Consider the following 27,155-nt stretch of genomic DNA (forward strand, 5'->3'; position numbering starts at 1 on the left):
TGGTAAGTGTTGTTGTTATTACTATTATTAAGAACAAAATTGAAGGGATAAAGAAATACAAAAGAGTAGATGAATGAAGGAGGGGGGTGTAGAGGATCTTAAAGGTATGATTTAATGTTGCTCTAAGCATGCTTCAGTAAAGAGCACATACATAAAAATGAGTCAATTCTCAATAAACAATGACTATTAATGATGATGATGGAGTTTTCATGTTAGGGCCAGATGCCAGAGGGATACTTCCTCTACTGTGTTATTATTTTTCATTTTGAATGAGGGCACTGTAAGGTGGAGGGAGTTAAAAGAAGATGGTTCCTTAAATTGGTTGAGAACAGCCTGGAAGCGTCTTAAATCCAGACAAATCTTAAGTATTCTGGTTGAAAAGATAAGTCCTAGGCCAGGCGTGGTGGTTTATGCCTGTAATCCCAGCACTTTGAGAGGCCAAAGAGGGCAGATCACCTGAGGTCAGGAGTTCAAGACCAGCCTGGTCAACATGGTGAAATCTTGTCTCTACTAAAAATACAAAAGTTAGCTGGGCGTCATGGCGCATGCCTGTAGTCCCAGTTACTAGAGAGGCTGAGGCAGGAGAATCACTTGAACCCAAGGAGTGGAGGTTGCAGTGAGCCAATAATGTGCCTCTGCACTCCAACCTGGGCGGCAAAGTGACATTGCATCTGAAAAAAATAAAAAAGAAAGGAAAGGAAAAGATAAGAAGTCCTAGCCAGAAGCAAGGAAAATGGCAAACACCCAAGCTCCACTATTCAAATTCTCTAAAGCAGATTTTTCAGAGGGAATTATCTATAGGTTAAGAAATGTTCTGAGGTAGGCTTATAACTCACTGTTAATGTGATTATTTGAAGCATACCTGAACAATTGAATATATGAAACAATAAATAAATATTTTGTGCACAGGTCTAATATTGCTGTCATTCTTACTCCGAATATCTTTCCCTACAAACATTTTATATGATGATTTGACTACTGTCTCATTTAATGTTTTAATAAAGCATTTACATTTATAAAAAACATTTGGCTGAGTTACCATAGCCTCTTACTTATCAGCCATCAGCATGTAAAGAAGTGATTGACCTGCCTGAATATGTACCAGGGAAGCCACCACTCATCTAGTGACAGCTTGCCTAAATGCAACTAAAAACCATTATAGGAATAATCTATGTTCAATAGCATTAGCCTGACCAATTTAACCCTATTTTAGTAATGGAAAATTCCATGCTTTCCATGAAGCTCCCATTTCCTGAACAAAGTCATTTTAAATGCCAGAAAAAAACTGCTATGCTATAAAAATGACTATATTCCATGAAAAAAAGACTTCATCATTTAAAAACCTGACAAGGACAGCACAAGATTCTTCAAGGAGTTAACCCCAAACCACCACTTTGAAGCAAAGTCTCACATTATTTCAATATATGAATTAAATAATCCTGGTCCCAAATCTAACTTGATACAAACACAGTTTTTAAAACCTTTATAAAATAAATTTACACATTACCTGGTAATTGTTTTGGTTTTGTGATAATCTCAATTGGCTTGATGATGCAAAATGAGGAGAAAAATTACTCCGTAATGAATTTGTATTACTGTACATTGTACTAGATGCTGTATGTAATGAGGTCCGTGGTGTCAAATGGTAGTTTCTGTTTTGATACAGTACATTGTCTGACATATCTCTAATATTCACCACTTGCGAATTTGGCATATTTCTTCCTGGTCCGGGCAAGGTTGTACTTTGGTTCTCAGCTCGAAGGGAACTGCCACTTTCATAAAATCTCGAATAGCTTGGTATCTGTGCTCTCATAGATGCCAACTCTTCCTCTCTGGCATATTCATCCTCAGCATCTCCAGTCTCCATTGCAATGGACAAACAATTTCCTTCTGCTGAATTAGGCTTCTGTGGTGCATTTCCTCCCACAATTCTCTGGGGGTAATCGCTAACTGCCAATGAAAACACTTCACGGATTTCCAAGTTTTGTGTTCTGCAGTAAGGGTCTCTAATAGTTGACTTTTGCCCACATAAGTTATGTAATGCTGGACCTGTGTGTTCAGGCTTATATGACCTTTGAATCCCAACTGGTTCAATTTTACAAGGTCGGTGGCATACAGAAGGCTTTTGAGGTACTGTCATTTCAGAAGCTTGTACTGAAGAGTTTCCATAGTTTTTCTTCGTGTGATTGAATACTGAGTTTCCAGCATTTACCACACTTGTCTGTCTTGACAAAATAATTGTTTTCTCACCTAGGAGTAGGGAAGCATTTTTACAGTGTGCTACTTGTCTTTGAACAGGAATGTGCAACTGAAACTCAGTATCATTTTTAGTGGCTGTTTTCTGAATAGGAATTTTATGTGCTTCTGTAATTTGTGTGTCTGTATGTTTGTTTGTTCCTTGCCTACTTGATGAACTGGCTGGACTATATATACCAGTTACAATGACATCATTATTGGCAGATGTCCAAGAAGACTGCTGGCTTGAAGGTCGAGCAATATTAACCACATTTCTCACTGTAATGTCTGGAGCTGACAAAGAGGTTCCTGTTGTTGCTGTTCCAGATTCAGAGTTCTTACTACTCATCTTTCTTCTCTTATTGCCAACCCACGTCTGGAAGGATAAAACATGGTATTACGAAAAATAAAAATAAAAGAAAATACAAATTCTAGGTGATACATTATATTTTCATTTGTCTTGGAACCAAGGCATACATAAAGGTAAAAGAAAAAGATAAAATAACAGAAAAACTGACTAAAGTATAAGGGGTAAGTTGATCAGGGACTCACACTTAGTAAGACCTTCAGACGTTGAGAACAGAGTGTATTATTTTTTCTCTCCTCAAAACCCATCCAATTAATATGTATCAATAAACCTTAAAATGTTTATACACTTTGACATAGTAAATGCATTTATAGTAATTCATCCTAAAAATAATCACAAATGTAGATAAAGTTTATATGCATGATGTTCATCATGTATTTATTTATAATACAGAAAAATTAAAAACATACTAAAGGTAGGCTATTTAATGGCATTAAGAAATGCTCATAGTGTTGTTAAACAAATACACATTCACAATCTTTAGGCTTTTCTACTTCCATTTTATAAACATATCATAATTTGCTTAATTTCATACTACCACATTATTCTTACAAATATTCTTTATTATAAGTCATATTGCAATATACTTCATCATAGATGTATTTTTGTAATGCTACTCTATTAGAATGTAATACCAAAAAAAGAAAAAAAAAAAGAAATGCTAGGTTCTGATATTTTCAAAGTGCCCTCCAATGTATGAGTTCTGGTTTCCTCACACCGTTAACAAAGAGTTTACATTATCTTTTGATAGTCTTTGCTAGCCCAAGAGTTAATAAAAAGTGTATAATTGCTGCTTTGATATGAATTTCTATGGTTGCAATACTACTTTCATAGAATTGCTTATCCATTACCTTTACCTATTTTTACATTGGGGTGTTTATCTTTTTAAATTGATTTGTAAGAGTAATTTTCTACTGAAGATGGTAATAATTCGTTACAAGTTGCAAATTTTTGTTTTCAGTTTGTCATTAATTTTAGTTGTTATTGTCTTCTTTACACTTTTCTCTACTTAACGAATTTTATACAATCAATATATATATTGTAAACAGAATAAGGCTATTAATGAAAATACTTAAACTAAAAATATGTCTTTTGTAATCAAATCCTAAATGCCAACCAGAATTATAATAAATTACTTATACTAAAAATATGTCTTTTGTAATCAAATCCTAAATGCCAACCACTAGTAATTTATTATAATTCTCTTAGTATGATTGTTCTGAGACATAGTTCTTAAAGTATACAATAAGAAATATATTCCATAATGTGATTACTAAACTTAATAATAATTTCAAAATCCATGCCATATTATAAACACCAAAGCACATTAATCTATTAAGAATTTAACAGGCCAGGCACAGTGGCTCATGCCTGTAACTTCAGCACTTTAGGAAGCTGAGGCAGGAGGATCACTGTAGGCCAGGATTTTGAGAACAGCTTGGGCAATATAGTGAGACTCAGTATCCAACAAAAATTTTCCTAAAAGTATAAATAAAATAAATGAATGAATGAAAGCATTAAATGGACTAGCCTTGAACAAACATGGTTCAGAGTATATTTGTTTAAGTTTTGTATGAATGTGTTTTGGAAGACCACATAAATTGTCCAGTTTTCAATGTGTCCTGTACCTCTTACAAAATTTATAAGTATATACAACATTTATATTGCTGTAATACTGTAAATAAAAGCTAATATGTATTGGACCCCTGTTATGTGTTATATATATTTATATATAACAAAGGTTTTATATATTTTTCATATATTAAAACTTCTTTGGTAGGTGTTATTTTTCTAATTGTGTAAATGAAGAAACTGAGGTGTGGAAGGATTCTAGGGGCAAGTGGGAAAGCAAAGATTTTGTCAATTCTACCTGACCTCAAGGCACATTTACCCTTCCACCACCCTATGTGTAGTGGTTAGAAACTCCTGAAAATAGTAATTTCTATTGGCCATTTTATTTTTATAATTATTGTTTCTCCCAAAAAGAAAATGTTTCACAAACTGTGGTGTTCCACTTTACTTCACATGAGGCAGTGGGAATTTTAAACTCACTCTTACTTTCATGAAACAGTAGGAATGAGAATCACAAGCAGAAAGATATATGAATATAAATGTCACAGGAGACGGGAGAAAAACTAAAAGGTTTTAAACTATATACTAGAGAAATACTTAAAACTAAAATGTAAAAAGTTGAATTTTACACACATTCAAAATAAATTGACACATTATGGCCCTTTAAGTAAAAACAACCTGTGAGAAGCATGATGTTTGTACACAATCTTTACAAAAAATATATAAGTATTACATTTTAAAAAATTAATGGGAAAGCACAGTGAAATTATAAAATACGACATCTGGAGCACAGCTCTGGGCCATGTAAAAAAAAAAAAGCACACACACACACATACACACACACACAACATAACCTACTTTGTTTTCTTCACACAATGTCTACCTTAACTCAGGATGTTTAAGGGTGATTTTAGTGCGTTGCAAATTTATGGCTTTCTTATAAAGTTGTACAATTTAAACATACATATGCATATTATATATACTTTATAATTTAATAGATTTTTATATAATCTACACCTCAAAAAGTAAAATGCAGTAGAATAATATCCGTGTACATAAGAAATAGCTCTCTAGCAACCTAGCAACCTCCCTTGTCCAGAACACAACCAACACAGATGTCACAAGATCCATGTACTTCACTACAACACCTAACCTTAAAACCCACTTTCTCTAATCAACAACAAAATAGAAATAACAAAATAGAAGGGGTATTGGTGATAGAGGTTGCTGTTGGCAGGCACCCTGACGGTACCAAAACTAAAATTGTTCACTAAACGTTGCTCATTAAAAAGGAGAAGTGAAGCAATGTGAGAAAAACAGAAAACAGAAGCAATGTGAGAAATCACAGAATAGCAGTCTGAGGTCCTTTCATAAAAGAGAAAATAATTCCATATGCTTTACCAAGTTATGAGTATTATTATTTTATGACACAGTATAATAACTGATTTCCATATAAAAACTCTGAGTCAAAAACTAAGGGTTCAATTATTTTTCACATTCTCAATTAAATAAAGTAGAAAAGCATATAAATAGGAAGGTATATAAGAAACATTTCCATTTAAAATGAAAATGAAGAAAACATATTGCCTGAAGTTTCCCAAAAGTTGAATTAAACTTCACTAAAATTTGTTCAGTTATTATCAACTAACATCAAAATATACCAAAGCTTATAAGATGTAAATGAGTCTCATTTATATTACACTTTATGGGATGGGTCAAACAAAATTGATATGATTAGAATTTGGAGTTAGGAAGTAATAAAGTGATATTACATAGGAAAAAAAGGAAGAGTAGTTATTCAGGTCATTATATTTAGTATCTATAAATTTATGTTTAGATTCTCTCTTAGAAATTCAGTCTCTAAAATTCTTTTTCATTTTTTATATCTCCTTCTTTGTTTTCTTGTTTCTTTACCCCAGTATATTTATTTTTGCTTGATGTTTTAATCTTTTAAGTTTTCTTTACATTGATATCAAGTTCTTAGTACAGTGAAGCTTAAGGATTTTTTAAACAAAAATAAAATAAATACTATACTACTAATAATAAAGAAAGATCTCTTTCAGGTGGAACGTATAATCCTAGCAAAGTATCTGGGGAGGGGGGTAGGGTGTAGAATGATGAGTCTACAAAAAATTCCTTTTTCCCTTTAACTGGAAAAGCCATCAAACTGTGTCAGGATTTAGATTAGGAAGACTGAATTTCTGTACAATTTACAATAGAATGGAGAGAATGAATCCATTTTTTACACTTTCTTGTAATATGTAATATTTTACTGATAATCTACATTCTAAGAAATTACATATTTCATTCCCATTGTTTGTTTTATGTTTTCACGCCATTTTGAGCATAAATGTAAATCTCTGTATTTGAACACTCTCAATATGCAGTGACAAGTTATGAGGGGAAGATTGCAATAACACATTGGAAATATGAAAGGTAGTCCACAATGCAGCTGCCTGGCAAGAGTTTTCACTTTAATGACAAGATAAAACAAACAAACAAAAAAAAACAGAGGAGAAAACGGGGGAGAAACAGTAGCACTTTTTAAATGCAATCTCATTAACTTGAAATATAATACATTTTTATATTACGTTTTGTAAGACAATTAGACATTTCTCTGTGGTTTAGTAAAGATATTTCAAATAAGCCGTTTAGAGCTCTTAATAAGAGTTATTTCTGGTTCTTAAAAAAATCTAAGTATAATGATTGGTCTCAGCAATTAAGAAACAGATACCCTGGGCCAGGCACGGTGGCTTATGCCTGTAATCCCAGCAAGTTGGGAGGCTGGGGCGGGCGGATCACCTTGAGGTCAGGAGTTTGGGACCAGCCTGCCCAACATGGTGAAACCCCATCTTTACTAAAAACACAAAAAATTAGCCAGGCGTGGTGGAAGACACCTGTAATACCAGCTACTCGGAAGGCCGAGGCAGGAGAATCACCCGAACCTGGGAGACGCAGGTTGCAGTGAGCCAAGATCACGCCACTGAACTCCAGCCTGGGCAACAAGAGCGAAACTCTGTCTCAAAAACAAAAACAAAAAAAAAAAAAAAAAGAAAAGAAAGAAAAGGAAAGAAACAGGTATCCTGGATTTCCTCTAGAACTGGTGGCACAACTCTCTATTTGAAGGCAAATAAATCTTTTAGTCTTTAAGAAACACATTCCAAATAATTCTTCTTATTACGAGATATTTGTCTTTCGGGTCTTTGAAGGTATATGGACAGCAAAATAAACCTAAGAACAGACGTCCTTTCTCCTTCCCAAATTAGCTTAATGAATGCCAACTAGAAGAAAGCTGCTAATCTTTCCATCACTAAACTTTCACACCAAGAGGATTGGTAACATTTTCAAACAAACATAAAAGGATCTATGCATTCAACAAAATCTGTGACCATTCCTCTTAGATTTATCTCTTGCCTCCTCTCCATCACTGTCTCATTGGCTTTCAAGAACGTAGTAGCTCTGATTTTTACAGATGAATAACTATGATTGTGATAAAGAAAAATTTACTCCTCTAGGATTCCTTGTCTCTTACTCACTAACCCATCAAAATGCATACGTTTTACTTAGAGAAAGTATTTGTAAAGCAGACAAAATGCTTGATGAAAAATTCAAATACAATGAAATGTCACATATATAGCATTCACTTGGTAAATGCCTGTTTTATTAATATCATTTTGGGGGCCTATATCTACATTAATTTGGGGACTAAAGAGCATAAGATCAACAATTAATCTTAAATGTATTTATTAGTTTAAACAACTAAGATTTTTAAAAAGATGTTTACACTACTAATGTTTCTGTGTTTTCAAGGTATTTATAGAAACAAATACATAATAGATTATTAGCCCTAGTTATTTTTAAAATAGTATTGTTACACCAGGGAAGTGAAGCTGTTTATAAAATTAGTGACTTCATACCCTGAATATTTTTTCTCATATTAAGCAAATATCACTTGTAATAAGCTGTATATTTGAGTGTAAGACCTCAATACTTACCCTGACTACACTGAAGTCCAGCTTAGTCTCCTGTGCACACTGTAATATGAGCTGAAAGCAATTTTTACTTTGATTTGTCATTCCATTTTCATAATAACGCTGTAAAATCCTTTGTTGTTCTACAGTAAATACAGAACGTAGATTCATCTAAAAATAAAAGAAGATACTCTGAAAATTGGAATAAAAATTTGGTATGTGTAGAGTTTATACACCTATTTTTTATACAATTTCAGTGCTTCCAAGCTGTAAGACTTCTTTGAGTGAATTAATCCCCAGTACTGGGCAATAATTTGTGTGCTAAAGGGAGACAGCTTTTCAATTAAAAATTTGCATAGTGCAAACACTTATTGAATTTGTTCAGATAAAGTGCCAACTTTAAAGAAAAAAAAAAAAAACAGAAAATGAAAAAACAGAAAAGTCCTTATCTCATTAGTGTTAATGCATGGAAAAAAAGATTATTGCATTGAAATTGATATTTATGGCCAGTAAAGTCAGAGATGGTGGTAGCCATACGTGATTATTTATCAACAGGGACGCTCACTGTTCTTTGTCAAGCAAGGCATCTGGCATGTTTTATAGCCAGAAGCTGTGCTCTGGAACAAAATGATGCTTTTATTTTTCCTCTTTCTTGGATAAAAGAATTATTTTTATATATTGAAACAACCTCTCTTTAGAGCTTAAAAATAAGAAGGTTTAGTGACTGAACAATTCTGTGCTTAAGGCAATACTAATCAAAACAATTATTTTAATAAACATAGCATATAAATAAAAATGTAAAATTATGTACATTTTACTAAAAATAAACCATGTTAAAACTATGTACCTTTTAACTAAATTGACACTGACACAATTTGACAAGATAAGTAAAATAAAGGAAATGCTTTATCTTTCCTGCCAATACATAAAATGTTTAATATTAAGGGTATACAACTCTGTGGATTTAAAGAATAAAAATCAGGTCAAACTCTTCTTTAACAATGATCAATTCTAGTAATGCAATTCATAAATAATCCTTGTAATTAGATTAAGTCACTTTTGGGTTCTTGTTAAAAGCTGTCACACTAAACTTGTTAATCCGAAAAGTTGACAGAAAAACAAACAAACAAACAAACAAGAAAAGTGTCTCTTCAAAATTAAGAAAACACTAACAGAATAGTTGGGCATGGTGGTGTGAGCCTGTGGTCCCAGCTACTTGGGAGGCTGAGGTAGAAGGATTGCTTGAGCCCCACATGTGGAGGTTACAGTGAGCTGAGATCCTATCACTGCACTCCAGCCTGAGTGACAGAGAGAAACCTTGTCACAAAAAAAAAGAAAGAAAGAAAGAAAGAAAGAAAGAAAGAAAGAAAGAAAGAAAGAAAGAAAGAAAAGAAAAGAAAAGAAAAGAAAAGAAAAGAAAAGAAAAGAAAAGAAAAGAAAAAAAGAAAAGAAAAGAAAAGAAAAAGAGAAAGAGAAAGGAAGGAAGGAAGGAAGGAGGGAGGGAGGGAGGAAGGAACGGAGGACAACAAAACTCTGCAAGCCAAACCAGACAGAAATTTGTCTGGCATACTGTGTATGGAAATAACTAAGTACATTAACATGGAAACAGCTTACATTTCTCTGAATACTTCGAACAATAAAGCTGTCTAATAAGGAAAGTAAACAGTCATCCAGTCATCCAATGCAATCTGTACACCTGAATTTCTTTCCTGCCCACACAAGCATCTATCTCATCTGTCTCCTATCTAATGTTAAGAGATCTGACTAGAGACAATCAGATATAGGCAAGCACGAGGAAAGATGAAAGTAAAGTTTCTCCCTGAAACATCAGAAGCAAAGGCTTCTACTAACTTTCTGAAGGGAATCTCATTCAAGTGCACTAATATGCAAGCCTAAACTGAACTAAATTTTCAAAGAGGATTGGACAAGTGGGCAGGAACAATATCCATTAAAGCAATTTTTTACTCTCATGGCTGCTAGATTTCAGAGCAATTTGGGATTTCTTTTCCTAAATGATTCAGCCACAGTCAGGAGAAGAGCCAGAAGATGGAGATCAAATACCTGAAATATTTCATCTGGTATGGATTTAGAAGCAAGGTACTTTGAAATGGGTCCTGAGGACAACGGTAAACTTCAATTTTTTAATGTATAATCAGAGCTCTGATCCTGCTCTGCAGGGCTATACCTACTGCAAAAATCCTAAAGTACAAGATGTGAGTGATCAGCAAATGTGATAATATCTGCCCTGTGTTTTCCCATTAGTTGGCTGCAACTGTTACATTTATCTAAGTATGATATCAATCTACAAAACACAGCAGGTCCTTATTCACTGATACCAATAGCCAAATATAGATGACTGAGTACTAAACAGATTTCTGAATACTACAACTCTAACAATAGACAATGCAGGGGTCTTTTTAGGTTTCCCTTTAAATTCAGTAGCAACAGCAGTAAGGCCACTTTGCTCAAAAGATCTACTATATTGCTTTCAAATGATAGAAAGCTGATTCTTTACAACAACAACTAGATAACCCCATTTGAGCAAGATAATTTATCATTATCTTCATCCACCCTAGCTATCTTGACCTCTGTAGCAGCAAGATATTGAATAACTGCACAGCCAAGATTGTTAATCATTTGCAAAAAAAAAAGTCAAATTAGAGTTTTTAAAATAATGACATTTAGAGTTGGATTTTTATTTATATGGAAGGTAAACTGACAAACCATCAGTTTCCTGGAAATTGAGGTTCGTTGAGTTATGGTGGGGATGGTGGCTGAATTAGGGGATTGAGTGCTGAAGTAACAATTCTTTTAGCTTTACCCCCAAGATTTCCTAGTCTAATATTGCATATTGTACTACCCATTCAGCAGATTCCCACCCACAGGAATAAGACACTCTGTGTTTTATGCTCAGCTTCATTGCTGACAATTAGGTAAATCATTTAATTTTCATGAATATCCATTATGAAGTCTGTAAAATGCTGGGTTATACAACTCATCTATCACTCTGGGTTGCTACGAACAAGTTATGATACATGAACTCATTAGTCTAAAGGTGTAAAGCATGTTACAATTGTAACATGCCTATATTTTTAGTATGACTAGGCCTTTAAGTTTATATAGCATATTCAAATAGGGAAATTTTCAGGTTCCACTCAGGTTTAAGATTCGGTATTTTAATGAAGACTCTGAGACATTAAGAAAATATTAAATCATGCTTAGTATGTTCTATTTAAGCTAGCTGAACAATTAGTAATTTTTTTTAGTTTTGTTGTTTTGGAAGTACCTGAAAAATACAGCTTCTAAGAAGGCCTGATTCCTTAGGCATTCCAGATAGCTAAGGCTACATTTTCACACAGAAACATTTGAGATAAATTCCTATACGATGTAACACTGTTCTTATAGATTCATTGTCATACTTAAAACCAGCTCAATGCCTTACTGATGCCCCAGCTAAGTAAAACATATGAAAATTACCAAAAAATTTACTTATAAGTATTCATTATTGGTAAACAAGATTTTCCAAATGGGATGACACATTTGGAGACCGAGGTAGGAGTATTTTTTGAGACCAGGACTTTGAAAACAGCCTGGCAGCCTGGCAGCATGGTGAGACCCCCATCTCTACAATTGTTTTTGTAATTAGTGGAGCATGGTGGCATGTGCCTGTCCTAGCTATTCTGGAGGCTCAGGTGGGAGGGTCGCTTGAACCCAGGAGTTTGAGTTACAGTGAGCTATGATTGCACCACTGCACTCCAGCCTGAGTGACAGAGTAAAACCCTGTCTCTAAATCAATAAGTAATAAATAAAAATGGAACAAGTCCATAAAATCACCATCAATTCAAATATAACACATTCTTTCCAATATTAAAAATGTGAATTTTGGATGAGCCATTGATTTTTTTGGTTACAAAGTGGTGAGCCAAGATAAGCATAACATCTTGAATATCTTATTATGGCCAACATGTCTATATTAATATTGTCCTTTTTATCCATTATTATTATTTACTTCTAAACTTACATACAGTAAAATTCACTTGTTCATGTACAGTTTTATGAGTTAAGATAAATGTATATAGTCATGAAACCATCACCAAAATCAAGGCAGAACAGTTTCATCACTCCCAAAAATTTTCTTTAAGCTGCCTCATTATCAAGCCCTCCAGACACCCCAGAACCTAGCTACCACTGTTTCTATAATTTTGACTTCTATAGACAACCATATAAATGGAATCATACAACATGTAGATTCTTGAGCCAAGCTTCTTTCACCTAGCATAAAGCATTTGAGATAAATCTGAATTGCTGTGTGTCATCAGCAGTTTGTTCCTTTTTGTTGTAAAGTGGTATTTCATTGTATGGATATACCACAGTTAATTCATCCACTGAAGGACATTTGAGCTGTTTTAAGTTCTTGGTGATTATGTATAAAGCCATTAAGAACATTTGTACACAGATTTCTGTGTACAGGTAAGTTTTCATTTCTCTTGAGTAAATACCTAGGAATGGGATTTCTGGGTCATATGGTAAGTGTATGTTTAACTTTGTAAGTTGTTAGCCTCTTTTCAGAATTGGCTGTAAAAATTTGTATTCTCGAATGCACTGGAAAACATTCATTGAAAGTTTCACTTATTTCACTTCCTCATCAACATATATTAAAGTCCATTTTTTTTAAATTGGCCATTTCATAGGTGTGTAATTGAATATTATTGTTTTGGTTTTAATTTGTATTTCTCTAGTGACAAACAATGTTGAACATGTTTTCATATACTTATCTGTCACTTCTTTGTGGAAGTGTTTTATTCAAATATTTACCGAATTTTTAAACTCGGTTATTTGTTTACTTATCATTGAGTATTGAGGGTTCATTATATATTCTGGATACAAACCCTTCATCAGAAATATGATTTCTAAAGTTTCTCCACCTGTGACTTATCTTTTGTTAATTATTTATAGCTTGTTTGATTTATTTTACTAGAGATTTATAGTTTTCAGGAAACGGATCCAGCACATAGTCTGTTAAATAAATGCCTATATATTTTCTTTTTTCAGTGAAGGGAGTGTTATTGTAAATTGTATTTTTTTAAACATTTCCAATTGTTCATTGCTAGTTTATTAAACATACAATTGATTTTGGTACATTGAAGTTGTATTCTCCAACTTTGCTAAACTAACTTACTAGTTCCAGGGGATTCAATTGACTGCTTGGTGTTTGCTACACAATCATGCTGTCCACAAAGAAGGACAAGCTTATTTCTTGTTTTCTGACATGCATTCCTTTCATTTCTCTATCTTGCCCTTACTGGACTGGCTAGAACATAAAGCATGATGTTGACATAAAGCATGATGTTTTAATAAGAGCTATGAGAGTAGACATTCTTGCCTTATTCTCAAGTTTAGAGGAAAAGCATTAAATCTTTCACCATTAAGTATGCTGTTTGCTACAGGTTTCTCATACCTGCCCTTCACCAGGTTAAAGAAGTTCCCTTATATGTTTATTAAATGGTGTTTTTATTATTACTATTATTATTGTTACCACTAATGGATATTGAATTTTGGTAAATGCTTTTTCTTGCATCTATTGAAATAATTGTATAGTTTTTTATTCTTTAATCTTTTGAAATGGTAAATTATGCTGATTGATTTTCAAATGATAAACCAGCCTTCTATTCCTGGAATAAACATTGCTTGGTAGTCATGTATTGTTCTTTTTATATATAATTGATTAAATTTTAAATACTTAGTAAAAAAAATTTTAGTCTATTTTTGTGATGGGTGTATTTGGTTTTCTTTTCTTGTACTGTATTTGGTTTCAGTACTAGGGTAATAGGTTAGGTAGTATTTCTTTCACTTATATATTGTAGAAGAAATCACATGGAATTGCTAATAATTTTCTTTAAATCTGTCTTAGGAATCATCAATAAAATCATCTGAACAGGAAGTTTTCTTTGTGAGAATGTTTTGAAGTACAAATTACATTCCAATATTGTTCAAATAATCTATTCTTCAGTGAGTTTTGATAGTTTGTGTCATTCAAGGTATTGCTCAATTTCATCTAAATTGTCGAATTCAAAGGTATAAAATTGTTTATTAATAGTTTCTTATTATTTTTTTACTCTCTGTAGGGGCTGGGGTGATGTATCTTTTCCCTTCTTGGTATTGGTAAATTGTTTCTTCTTCATTATTTAGCATGTATTTAGTGATCTTTTAAAAGATCCCTATTATTGCTTACTTAAAATGACTAGCTTTTCATTTCATTAGTTTTGTCTATTGTTTTTCTGTCTTCATGTTCATTGATTTTTGCTCTCTATTTTTTGTTCATCAAGTATTTATTGAGTGCCTTCAATGTGCCAGATAAAATGTACAGGGGACACAGTATTTATTACAGAAGACATGGTGGGTGCAATGCTCATTGTTAGTATTTTGATGCCAGATTCCACCTCACTTAGAGGTCAATTGGTTTGATTTTGTCCACCGTTCTATTTACCAGATGTATTTATTTTTCTACAACACTCTGCAAACCTCATTTTCTGTCTTCTGTCATTTTATGTACAAACTGGAGTCTGGTTTCCCACTCTACAGGTGCCTTTTCTCACCTTTTTAAGTGCTTGTGCAATTTTTTTCTTAGTTCTTAAATTTCAATCACCTCATCAAATTTAATGATAACCCTTATTTTATTTATTTATTTTTTAAATTCAGGATGCATATGTAAAGGTTTCTTACATGGATATATTGAGTGATGCTGGGGTTTGGGCTTCTGGTGAACCCATCACCCAAATAGTGAGCATAGTACCCAGCAGATAGTTTTTCAAACCTTGATTGTCTCCCACCCTTTCCACTTTTGGAGTAATATATTTATGTCCATAAGTACACATTGTCTAGCTTCCACTTATAAATGAGAACATGTGTTATTTGACTTTCTGTTTCTGTGTTAATTCACTTAGGATAATGGCCTCCAGTTGCATCCATGTTGTTGCAAAGAATATGGTTTCATTCTTTCTTATGGCTGTGGATTATTTCATGGTGTATATGTACCACGGTTTTCTTTGTCCAATCCAGTGTTGATAGACACTTAGATTGATTCCATGTCTTTGCTATTATGAATAGAGCTGAAATAAATATATGAGTCCAGGTATCTTTTAGATAAAACAATTTCTTTTCCTTTGGGCAGATACCCAGTAGTGATATTACCGGGTCAAATGGTAGTTCTAGTTTTAGTTCATTGGGAAATCTCCATACTGCTTTGATAGGGGTTGTAGTAGTCTATTTTCACACTGCTATAAAGAACTTTGCAAGACTGGGTAACTTTAGAGGGAGATTTAATGAATTCACAGTTCTGCATGGCTGGGGAGGCCTCAAGAAACTTACAATCATGGCAGAAAGGAGAACAAACAAGTCTTTCTTCACATGGTGGCAGGAGGGAGAATAATGAGAGCCAGGCGAAGGGGGAAGCCCCTTTTAAAACCGTAGCATCTCATGAGAACTTACTATCATAAGAATAACATGGGAGAAACCACTACCATGAGTCAATTATGTCCCACTGGGTCCCTCCCACAACATGTGGAAATTCTGGGAGATTTAATTCAAGTCGAAATTTGAGTGATGACACAGCCAAATCATATCATTCTGTCTCTGGCCCCTCCCAAATTTCATATCCTCACATTTCAAAACACAATAATACCCTTCCAAAAAGTCTTCAAAGTCTTAACTCATTTCAGCATTAACCCAAAAGTTCAAGTCCAAAGTCTCTTCTGAGACAAAGCAAGTCACTTCAGCCTATGAGCCTGTAAAATTAAAAGCAAGTTAGTTACTTCCTAGATAAAATGGGGGTATAGGCATTCGGCAAATGGGAGAATTTGGGCAAAATAAATAGGCTATAAGCCCCATGCAAGTTCAAAATCCAATAGAACAGTCATTAAAACTTAAAGATCCAAAATGATCTCCTTTGACTCCATGTCTCACATCCATGTTATGCTGATGCAAGATGTGGGCTTCAAGGGACTTGGGAAGCTCCAACCTTGTGGCTTTGCAGGGTACAGTCACCCTCTCAGCTGATTTCACAGGCTGGTGTTAAGTATATGTAGCTTTCCCAGGTTCATGCTGCAAACCGTCAGTGGATTTACTGTTCTTGTGTCTGGAGGACAGTGCCCCTCTTCTTACAGCTCTACTCTCTGTGTGGGGTCTCCAACTTCACATGTCCCTTCCACACTGCTCTAGCAGAGGTTCTCCATGAGGGCTCTGTCCATGCAGCAAATATCTGCCTGGACATCCAGGCATTTCCATAAATCCTCTGAAATCTAGGTGGAGGTTGCCAAATCTCAATTCTTGACTTATGTGCACCCGCAAGGGCTAACACCATGTGTAAGCCACCAAGGTTTAGGGCTTGCACCCTCTGAAGCAATGACCTGAACTGTATGTTGGCCCCTTCTATCCTTGGCTGGAATGCATGGCACCAAATCCTGACTGCACAAAGTAGCAAGGCCCTGAGCCCAGCCCAAGAAACCATTTTTTCCTTATAGGCCTCTGCACCTGTGATGGTAAGGGCTGCCATGAAGATCTCTGAAATGCCCTGTAGACATTTTCTCCATTGTCTCGGTAATTAGCATATGGCTCCTTGTTACTTACGAAAATTTCTGCAGCCAGCTTGAATTTTTCACCAGAAAATGTGATTTTCTTTTCCACTGCATCATCAGGCTATACATTTTCCAAACTTTTATGCTCTGCTTCCCCTTGAATGCTTTGTCACTTAGAAATGTCTTACAGCAGATAACCTAAATCATCTCTCTCAAGTTCAAAATTTCGCAGATCTCTAGGTAAGGGCAAAATGCCACTACCAGTGTCTTTGCATAGCAAGAGTGACCTTTACTTCAGTTTCCAACAAGTTCCTCATCTTCATCTGAGACCACCTCAGCCTGGACTTCATTGTCCATATCACTGTCAGCCTTTTGGTCAAAGCCATTTAACAAGTCTCTCAGAGGTTTCAAACTTTCCTACATCTTCCTACCTTAGGAGCCCTCCAAGTGTCTAGGAAGTTCCACCACACTTTCCTGTCTTCTTCTGAGCCATCCAAACTGTTCCAACCTCTGCCTGTTTCAAAGTTGCTTCCACATTTTTAGGTATCCTTATAGCAGTGTCCCACTCCCAGTACCAATTTACTATATTTGTCTGTTCTCATACTGCTATAAAAGATTGCTGGAAACTGGGTTTATATATATATAAATATATATATATATATATATATATATATATATATATATATATATGGAGAGAGAGAGAGAGAGAGAGAGAGAGTGTGTGTGAGATGGAGTCTCACTCTGTAGCACCACAGGATGCAGTGCAGTGGCACGATCTTGGCTCACTGCAACTTCCACCTCCCAGGTTAAGTGATTCCCTTGCCTCAGCCTCCCATGTATCTGGGACTACAGGTGCCTGCCACCATGTCAAGCTAATTTTTTGTATGTTTAGTAGAGATGGGGTTTCACCATGTTAGCCAGGATGACCTTGATCTGACCTCGTGACTCGCCCATCTCGACCTCCCAAAGTGCCAGGATTACAGGTGTGAGCCACCACACCTCGCCTAATGCAAGACTTTTAACTGACTCATAGTTCCATATAGCTGAAGAGGCCTCAGGAAACTCACAGTTATGGCAGAAGCAAACATGTCCTTCTTCACATGATGACAAGAAGGAAAAAATGAGAGCCAAGTGAAGAGGGAAGTCCCTTAGAAAACCATCAGATATAGTGAGAGATTGCTCACTGTCATGAAAATAGCATGGGGAAATACCACCCCATTGATTCAATTACCTCCCACAGGGTACCGTCCACAACATATGGGGATTATGGGAACTATAATTCAAGATGAGATTTGAGTGCAGACACAGCCAAACTATGTCAGAGGTTGAACTAATTTACATCCCTACCAAAAGCATGTAAGTGTCTCATTTTCTCCACATCCTTTGCCAATATCTGATATTTTTTGACTTTTTAAAAATAGTCATTTTGACTGGTGTGAAATGGTATCTCACTGGTTTTATTTCAATTTTCTGATGATCAGTGAATTTGATCTGCTCTGATATTTACTAGTCTCTTCATTTGGCTTTGTTTGAATTTAATTTACTTTCCTTTTTCTAGTTTCTTGAGATGGAAGCTTATATTGTTGATCTGAGACCTTTCTTCTTTTCTAAATACAAGCAAGTAATGTTAAATTTACTTCTAAGTATTGCTTTGATTACATTCTAAAAATTTTAATAAAGTATATTTTAATTGTCATTCACTTCAAAATATTTTCCAATTTCTTTTGTTTATTGTTTAATTAAAATATTTAGGGCATTTCCAGACATCTTACTGTTACTAATTTTTGGTGTAATTTGATTGTGATTAGAAAACATACTTTTTATCATTTCAATTCTTTAAAATTTTTAAAAAGTGTGTTTTACGTTACAGAAAATTATTTCTCTTGGTGAATGTTCCATGAATAATTGAAAGGAGTGTGTATTCTGTGTATTCTAAAAATGTCAATTAGATCATGTTGGTTGATAGTATTTTTCAGGTTTTCTATATCCTTATTGACTTCCTCACAACTTTTTCTACCAATTACTAAAAGAGGAATGGTGTACTCTCCATGTATAACTGTGGATTTGTCTATTTTTATTTTCAGTCCTGTAAGTGTTTGCTTCGTGTGTTTGTTTCTTTGAAACATAGTCTCACTCCATCACCCAGGCTGGAGTGCAGTGACACAATCTTACCTCATGGCATCTTCCATTTCCTGGGTTCAAGCTATTCTCATGCCTCCCGAGTAGCTGGGATTACAGGCATATATCACCATGCCTGGCTAATTTTTGTATTTTTAGTACAGATGGGGTTTCACCATGCTGACCAGGCTGGTCTTGAACTCCTGGCTTCAAGTGATCTGCCCTCCTTGGGTTCCCAAAGTGCTGAGTACTGGTGTGAGCCTCTGGGTCCAGCCAACTTTTTACTTTATGTATTTTGAAGATTTGTTGGTAGGATTGTTGATGATATACATGTAGGATTGTTACATCTTTTTGGTAAATTGACCCTTTATTCCTTAGTTATATAATGCCCCTCTTTATTCCTGGTACTAGTCCTGCATTCTACTTTGCCAAACACTAATATATACATTCCAGCTTTGTTTTGATTGCTGTATCATAGTATATCACTTTGTATACTTTTACTTTTACCCTATGTCTTTATATATAAAGAGGATTTATTTTATAAAATATATATTTTTGTTATTTAATACAATATGACAATGCCTTTTAATTAGTTTCTTTACAGAGCTTACATTTAATGTAATTACTGATATGGTTGGATATAGGTATACCATTTTATTTGTTGTTTCATTTGTCCCCCTGACATTGATCTCCTTTTTCCATCTTCTTTTGGATTATCTGAATGCTTTTTGGTATTCGGTTTTAGTTTTTTATGTTAAATTTATTTTACATTTTTTGATGATTGCTTTAAGGATTACAATGTACATATATTTGTTTTCTTTCTACACAGTTAATATTTTACAGAATCAATGACAACCATCCAGATCTCTTTTCCCTCCCCTCTTTGTGTTATAGTGATGATACACAGTACATCTCTATGAATTAGAAACCCTGATAGATAATGCCATTTTTACTTTCAACAGTTTTAAGGAACTTAAGAAAATAAAAATAGAATACCATATTTACCCAGAATTTACCATTTAGTTTGATCTTTTTTTGTTCCTGAAACTCAAATTTTCTCCTGCTATCATTTCCATTCAGCCTAAAGAACTTACTTAATATTTGTAAGAATAGATATATTTGTAAAAAATTTTCTTAGGTTTTTTTTTTTTAATCTGAGAATGTCTTTATTTCATCATTTCTGATACATATTTTCATGAACTATAAGATTCTGGGCTGAAAACTTTTTTCCATGAATTTACAGACGCTTTACCAGTGTCTTTCATCTCCATAATTTTGCATGAGAAAAATTCATTCATTCATATCCTTGTTTTCATATGTATATGCTCTTTTTCTATGGCTATTTTCAACATTTTTTTTTACCTTTTGCTTTCAGCAGTTTGATTATGAAGTGTCTAGATATAATTTTCTTTGATTTTGTATTGTTTCAAGCTCCTTAAACTTGAATTTGTAAGTTTTCATCTTTCACAACATGTGGGAAGTTTTCAGCTATTATTTCTTCAAATATTGTTTCTACATCAATCTCTCTCTTATTCTTCTGGGATTTCAATGATGTGAATACTATTTTCATATCATCCCATAGGGCTTGAGGCTTTGTTCATGTTTCTAGATTTTTTTTTTACTCTCTGTTCATTAGACTGAATAATTTATGTTGATTTGTCTTAAAGTTCACTGACTGTTCCCACTGTCTTCATCATTCTGTTACTGAGCACAGACGGAGCCTTTAAAAAATTTCAGATTTCAGATAATAAATTGTCAGCTCTATACTCTGCTGAGAACTTCCAACAACTTGCTCTTTTTCTAGGTGTTTATTTTCATCTAAGGGAGCATAGTTATAGTAGCTGTTTTAATATCTTTTTATACAATTCCAACATCTGGGTGATTTGTTTTGGCATCTCCTGTTGAGTAAGTTTAAATTCTATTTTGGTTCTTTTAAATATTATTTGTTGGCATCGTCTTGAGAATGTTTATTTGGCATAACACGGTTAGCAGACAATCAACTATGTCAAATTCAACAAAAAGTACTCTTTTTTTTACTACTGTCAGCAAGTCAGTTCAGGTTTCAAATTTTTTGCTGTTACTTTAGGTCTGTTCTCACACTAGTACCATTGGGATGGTGGTTTCAATGTCAGTTCTATTTCCAAAACCTTTGCTGTTTATTTCAAATCTGTCCCACTCATGAACAACTCAAAGATGAACTTAAGATTCCTGCAAGTTGATGCCCAGTATTAAAAGATCTCCTTCCTCAACTCTTTCCTCTCCATGATTCTCCACTCACTGTACAGCCTGCAAGGGCCACTTTACCTGGTCCTCTAGCCAGAAATACAGGGTTTCCCTTAGAATTTATTTTAGTTGTTCTATTGTCACTGCTCCATAGCTCTGCAACTGGAGCCACCATTGATTCAAAAGTGGAAGTGAGAGACAAGAGACTGAAACTGACTCAGGATTTACTCTCCGACTGTTGGGACTGGCAGCTGCTATTGCAGTTTTAGCCAATAATGTACCGCTCCATAGTTCCATGAGTTGGATCCAGCCTTGGGTCAAAGCCTCAAAAGAAAGGGGAAAACTGGAAATCTCATCCATATGTGGTCACTTCAAATTCTGACTGCCTTCCTCAATCTGCCTGCTTTTGATTACTTTCAGGGTTCTAATTTCAAAATTTTGTCCAGAGATTGTAGCTATAATAATCAGAAGAGATGGTTGCAGTGGGCATACTTCATCTTCGTTAGAATAGGAAGTCTAGCACTGCATTTTTAAAATTTAGATCAAACTAAACTTTAAGGAACTTTAAGTCAAATTAAAGCTGCATTTATTTAACTCTTGCTGAAAAGCAATACTTTTAGCTGATGCTACTGGTTTCAAATGTAAAACACACACACATACACGCACACACACAGAACCAGTTTTCTGTCTTTCTCAGAAGCTTTTATATATGAAAATACAAATAACTAAACTTTTGAATAAATTAAATCTTAGAAGTGATTTGAGGCAAATAAAAGATATTAGTAATGATATATTTCTAGGCATTTTTTCTTGGCATTTTAATTTTCTTGGTCATGAAAATGAATGCTTCATGTTTAATTGTATAATTTGCTATGAAGACATATGAAGATTCCCCAGTTGCCCCTGTACTTCCATTTCTAAGATATTTTGGGAAATTAGTCTTTCTGGAAAGCTGAAGTATATATTCCTTTGAGCAATAAAACTTTATTTTTCCTAAGTTTTTATTTTAGATGAAAATATTTCTGAACTATAGTATTGACTCTCGAATTTTTTAACATGGAGTAGAAAAATAAAGTATTTCTTATAAGACTGGGTCATCATTATAAACATGATTTAATAACTGATATTCTAATAACTGTAATACAGTCTCTTCATTAAAAGTTAAATTCTTGCATATCCTTTTTATAGTTTATCACTTACTCTCCTTGTCTGTCATCATTTGTCATGCTGTCAGTGGGCTTGCCTTTAGCAATTCCCTCTCACTCCTAATTTGCCAGGTGTCGTTGTTTTTCATTAGTTTGTTTTTTCTGATAACAGACCAGAATTTTCAGGAAAGGCCTGAGAGGTTCACTCATAACTGTATCATTTGGGTCTTACCTTGTAGATTTTGTGACACTTATTTTCTTGAATTTGCTAGAGGAATGACATGTGTGAAGGATTACAACTATGCCTTTTTACTCTAGTGAAGATCTATGGTGGTTATAATGGCTATTTTATTTCACATATTATGAACTGTGCAGTAGTGGAGTAGAAAGTTGGATTAAAATCAACCCCTGTGACCATGTAGATATATAGTTGTGGTTAAGTAAAATTTATGGCACTAATTATTTAGTAAACCATTGCCATCTTTTGCTTAATATTGAGTAAATAAGGCAAATAAAAACATTAGATGAAATATTAAATTATTTCTTAACAACACAGAGCAAGCGGGGTTTTGGATGGGAGAAGGACAGAGTTGTTACAGAGTTTGGGAACTCTTGGACTGAACAAACTTCGGTATTCCACTCCCAGATCATTATGTCAATTTTTGTGTACCACTGATAGACAAAGGGAAGCCAGCAGGACAAGTTCACCACTGCTGATTTTACAGATTTTTATTCTAAACTGTCTATACAATGCAGGATAATCTATTTTCCTCTGTCTTCACCAATCAGGTAGAGGAAAAGAGCTCTTTCTCTTTGTCTCACGTACTGTAAGCTTCTATATGACAGGAAGCAAATTTTATTTTTTTTTATTAACCATCTTGTAGAACAATGCCTTGGGCATAGCAAGTGCTCAAATGAGTTCCAAAGTATTATCTCCACTTCTATTTCCTAAAAAAAAATTTATGTGGATTTGATATTACTTCTTTCTTAAATGCTTTGTACCATTAGTGGGTGAAGCAATTTGGGTGGGCAGATTTCTTTAAAGGAAGATGTTAATTAGAAATTCAATTTCTCTAATTAAATATAAAATATTTAGTTACTGGGTTTATTTTTTACAATAATTTTGGTAATTTCCAACTTTTAAGAAATTGGTCCATTTCCTTTAAGTCATGGAATTTATAGTCATATAGGTTAATGTTTTGTGAGTATACTGTTTAATGTCTGTACAGCCTATTGTGGTACATTCTTCCTTATTATGATATTGGCAATTTGTGTCTTCTCTTTTATTTTTCTCAAAGAGCTAACATTTTCATTGCATTTGTTTATTGTGTTTCTGTTTTCTATATCATTTATTTATGCTCTTAGGATTATCATTTCCTCTTTATCCTTGTCTTTGGCTTAATTTGCTCTTCTACCAGTATTTTGTTAAAGTGATACTCAAGTAATAGATTTCAAGATTTCTACTTATTCACTAAATTATCATTTTATTTCTCCTGTATTGGCCTTTTTGATATTATTGCTATACATTTTGCTTTTATAAATGTTACTAAATCCCAAATAAGTTATTTTTAATACTAAACAGTTAAGGCTTAAAATTATTCTTTAAATTAAAAGATCTTTCATTTATACTGACAAACTTACTATTTCCAGTACTCTCCTTTCCATTATGTACATTAAAATTTCAATTTGGTATTATTTTTCTTCTGTGTGACAATTTCCTTTAACAGTTTTGATAGTGTATATCTGCTAGTGATGTATTTTATACTTTAGTATGAGTAGATGAACCTTTATATACATATACATATATGTGTGTGTGTATATATATATATATATATATATATATATATAAATTCTAAGTTAACTTATTTTTTTCTTTTAGCACTTTAAGAATGTTGCCCCATTGTTTTCTGTGTTGCATTGTTTCCATGAGATATATCCTGCTGTTGTCGTATTTGTTCTCCTATATAAAGTGCAGTTATTTTCTCTGGCTGCTTTTAAGATTTTCTCTTTTCTATGAATTTCAGTAATTAGATTATGAAATATCTTGGTGTTCATGGAATATTATGCAGCCATCAAAAACTATGAGTTTGCATCCTTTGTAGGGACATTGATGAACCTGGAAACCATCATTCTCAGCAAACTGACACAAAAGCAGAAAATCAAACACTGCATGTTCTCACTCATAGGTGGGTGCTGAACAATGAGAACACATGGACACAGGGAGGGGAGCACTACACACTGGGGTCCATTGGGGCAAAATGGGGGAGGGAGGGGGGTTGGGAGGTGGGAAGATGTAGCATGGGGAGAAATGACAAATACAGGTGAGGGGAAGGAAGGCAGCAAAGCACACTGCCATGTGTGTACCTATGCAACAATCTTGCATGTTCTTCACATGTATCCCCAAACTTAAAATGCAATAAAAAAAATAAATGGAAAAAAATTGATAGTTATTTACCAATTAAAAAAAAAGAAATATCTTTCTTCATCTTTCTTCTTCGTGGGTTTGTTGAGCTTCTTGGGTATGTAGGTTCATAGATTGCATCAAATTTGTAAAATTTTCATCTGTTCATTTTTAGGTAAGTTTCTACTACTTCCCACCTTCTGTGACTCAAAAAATGTGGATGGTAGGTTGGATGACATTGGCTCATAACTCACTGTGGCTCCATTCATTTATTTCTCATATTTTTCTCTCTACTTTTCATTTTGAATATTTTTATTTGTATCTGTTAAAGTTCACTATTTTTCTCTTTTGTAGTAGCTAACATACTGTTAAAACAATCCACTACATTTGTCATTTCATATACTATATTTTGCCTCTAGAATTTTGATCAATGTGGATTTTTTAAAATCTATTTTGTTCTCATCTTGCCTGTGCTTTCTTCTACCTTATTGAACATATGGAATTCAGAAATAATAGCTGCTTTTCTTAACATTCTTCTTTACTAATTTTACACCTTTCTCCATTCTGTTTTTCTTGTTGCTTTCTCACTGGAATATGAGTTGTATAATTTACAATTTCCTTGCATGCTTGGTAATTTTTCATTTAACATCAGATATTATGAAAGATGCCATTGGGTCCTGTCCATTTTTCTAATCTTTGAATTCGAATTTGTAGTCTTTGAATGTTGCCTTTGTTTGGGGATATATTGAAGTTACTAGGAATTGGTTTGATTCTTTTGAGGTTTGCTTTTGTCAGAAAAATGTAGAATTGACTTTATTCTAGATCTCATTTGCTCCATTGCTCAGGCAATACCCTTGTGAGGACTTTCCTAAATGCCTCTTGAAATATGACGTTTTCCAATCTGGCTAGTGGGACTGTAACTATTCCTGGTCCTGTGTTTGTTCTGAGGATTGATTTGCCTGTTCCTTATTGTGGTTCCTTCTCTGGGCTCATCATCAGTTTCATCACATACTTAAGCTGATCGTTATTCAGAAATTTGAAAGGTCCTTCCACAGATCTCCATAGCCCTCTCCGTATGCAGTTTTATCCTTCACTGTGCAATGTACCCTCCAGTACACTGTCCCTCAAATTGTAGACATCCTTGTACTTTCTGAACTCTGAACCATGTCTTTGCAACTCAGAGAGACTCCTAGCCTTGTGGGGCTCCTTTCACCTGAGCCATTGTCAGGAAACTTTCCCAAGGCAGTAAGTTGGGACATTAATAGGGCTTACCTTGTTTCCCTTCTTTTATGAATCATGGTCCTGTGCTGCCTTTTGTCAAAGTTCTAAAATTCATTGTTTTCTAATTTTTTTCTGATTTTTTTTTTGTTTGTGTTTAGATGTTTAAGATAAAAGAGGAAATCCTGTAACTGTTACTTCATCATTGCTATAAGCAGAAATTCAGGTGACCTTTTGGAGTGGTGGAGTGGGAATGCTTTAGGACTCTGGATATCTCCATCCTCTTAAGCTACTAAGCTTCATTACTTGCTAGTCTTGTGACTTTAGCAGAAATAATTGACCTCTGGAACCTCAGTTCTTTCATCTGGAAAATGGGACTATAAATTCTGTCCTATTCTTCTTCAAATCATGCATCATCTTCATTAAAATACTTAATAAACTGTAATGTGCTATGTCAAGTCTATTTTTGTTAATAGCTAACATATCATTAACTGGCCAGCCCTACTGGGAATAACTCTTTTAACATACATCAATCCATTCCTACAGAATTTATATATGAACCTCAAATGAAGGATATGTACATTATGATATTATGATGGCAAAAGAAAGATTGATCCTGTGACCCCTGACCCCTGTCTATGCAATAAGAATTTAATCTTAAAATGATTAAAAATGTGAAAGTTAAGCTCAACCGATAGCATGGGGTCCACATATGCATGGAAGTCACTCCAGAATTTTTTAGTATAAACTTAATATTAAAAAATAAATAAATGTCATATTAAGCTAGGTGAATCCTCTACTAAAAATGTTATTAAACCATGTTTTTTTCAAAAATATCTTGATTAACATATAGTAACGAACAAATACTTTGCACTTAATGAATTTCGAACATGTATAAAATAATTGCTACTGTAAATCTGTTCTCAAAAGCTGTCACTTTAACCTGTCATTTACATTAAATGATCCTCATCTTTACAAAAAGCTCTATTCCTTTTTCCTTTTTTTTTTTTTTTTTTTTTTTTTTTGAGATGGGCTTTCACTCTCGTTTCCCAGGCTAGAGTGCAATGGCACTATCAGCTCACTGCAACCTCTGCCTCCTGGGTTCAAGTGATTTTCCTGCCTCAGCCTCCCGAGTAGCTGAGATTAAAGGCTTTGGCCACCACACCCGGCTAATTTTTGTATTTTAGTAGAGACGGGGTTTCTGCTCTCTATTTACTTTATTTTACAATCATCTTGCCAGAGTTTTCTGTTATTGAAAAAAATAAATTCCAGTGTCTTCAAAGCATAAGGTCTAGTGGCAGACATCCTGTCTATTCTAATACTATGAAACTA

The 27,155-nt window shown here is 34.1% G+C and overlaps 1 protein-coding gene across 4 annotated transcripts in view; it reads right to left on the reverse strand.

The window, feature by feature from the left end:
• Positions 1 to 27,155, reverse strand: part of HDX (highly divergent homeobox) — a 162,636-nt gene that overhangs the window by 125,695 nt on the left and 9,786 nt on the right. For 3 of the 4 annotated variants that reach the window (XM_074392344.1, XM_074392343.1, XM_003936819.3), the window contains exons 2-3: positions 8,170 to 8,316; positions 1,508 to 2,611 (exon numbers count right to left, since the gene is read on the reverse strand). In XM_074392344.1, the coding sequence (XP_074248445.1) occupies positions 1,508 to 2,611; positions 8,170 to 8,316 (1,251 nt within the window). The remainder of the gene's footprint in view (positions 1 to 1,507; positions 2,612 to 8,169; positions 8,317 to 27,155) is intronic. The other variant, XM_074392345.1, reaches the window with a different exon arrangement.

Source organism: Saimiri boliviensis, chromosome X (genome assembly GCF_048565385.1).
Source record: "Saimiri boliviensis isolate mSaiBol1 chromosome X, mSaiBol1.pri, whole genome shotgun sequence".
NCBI classification, from domain to species: Eukaryota; Metazoa; Chordata; class Mammalia; order Primates; family Cebidae; genus Saimiri; species Saimiri boliviensis.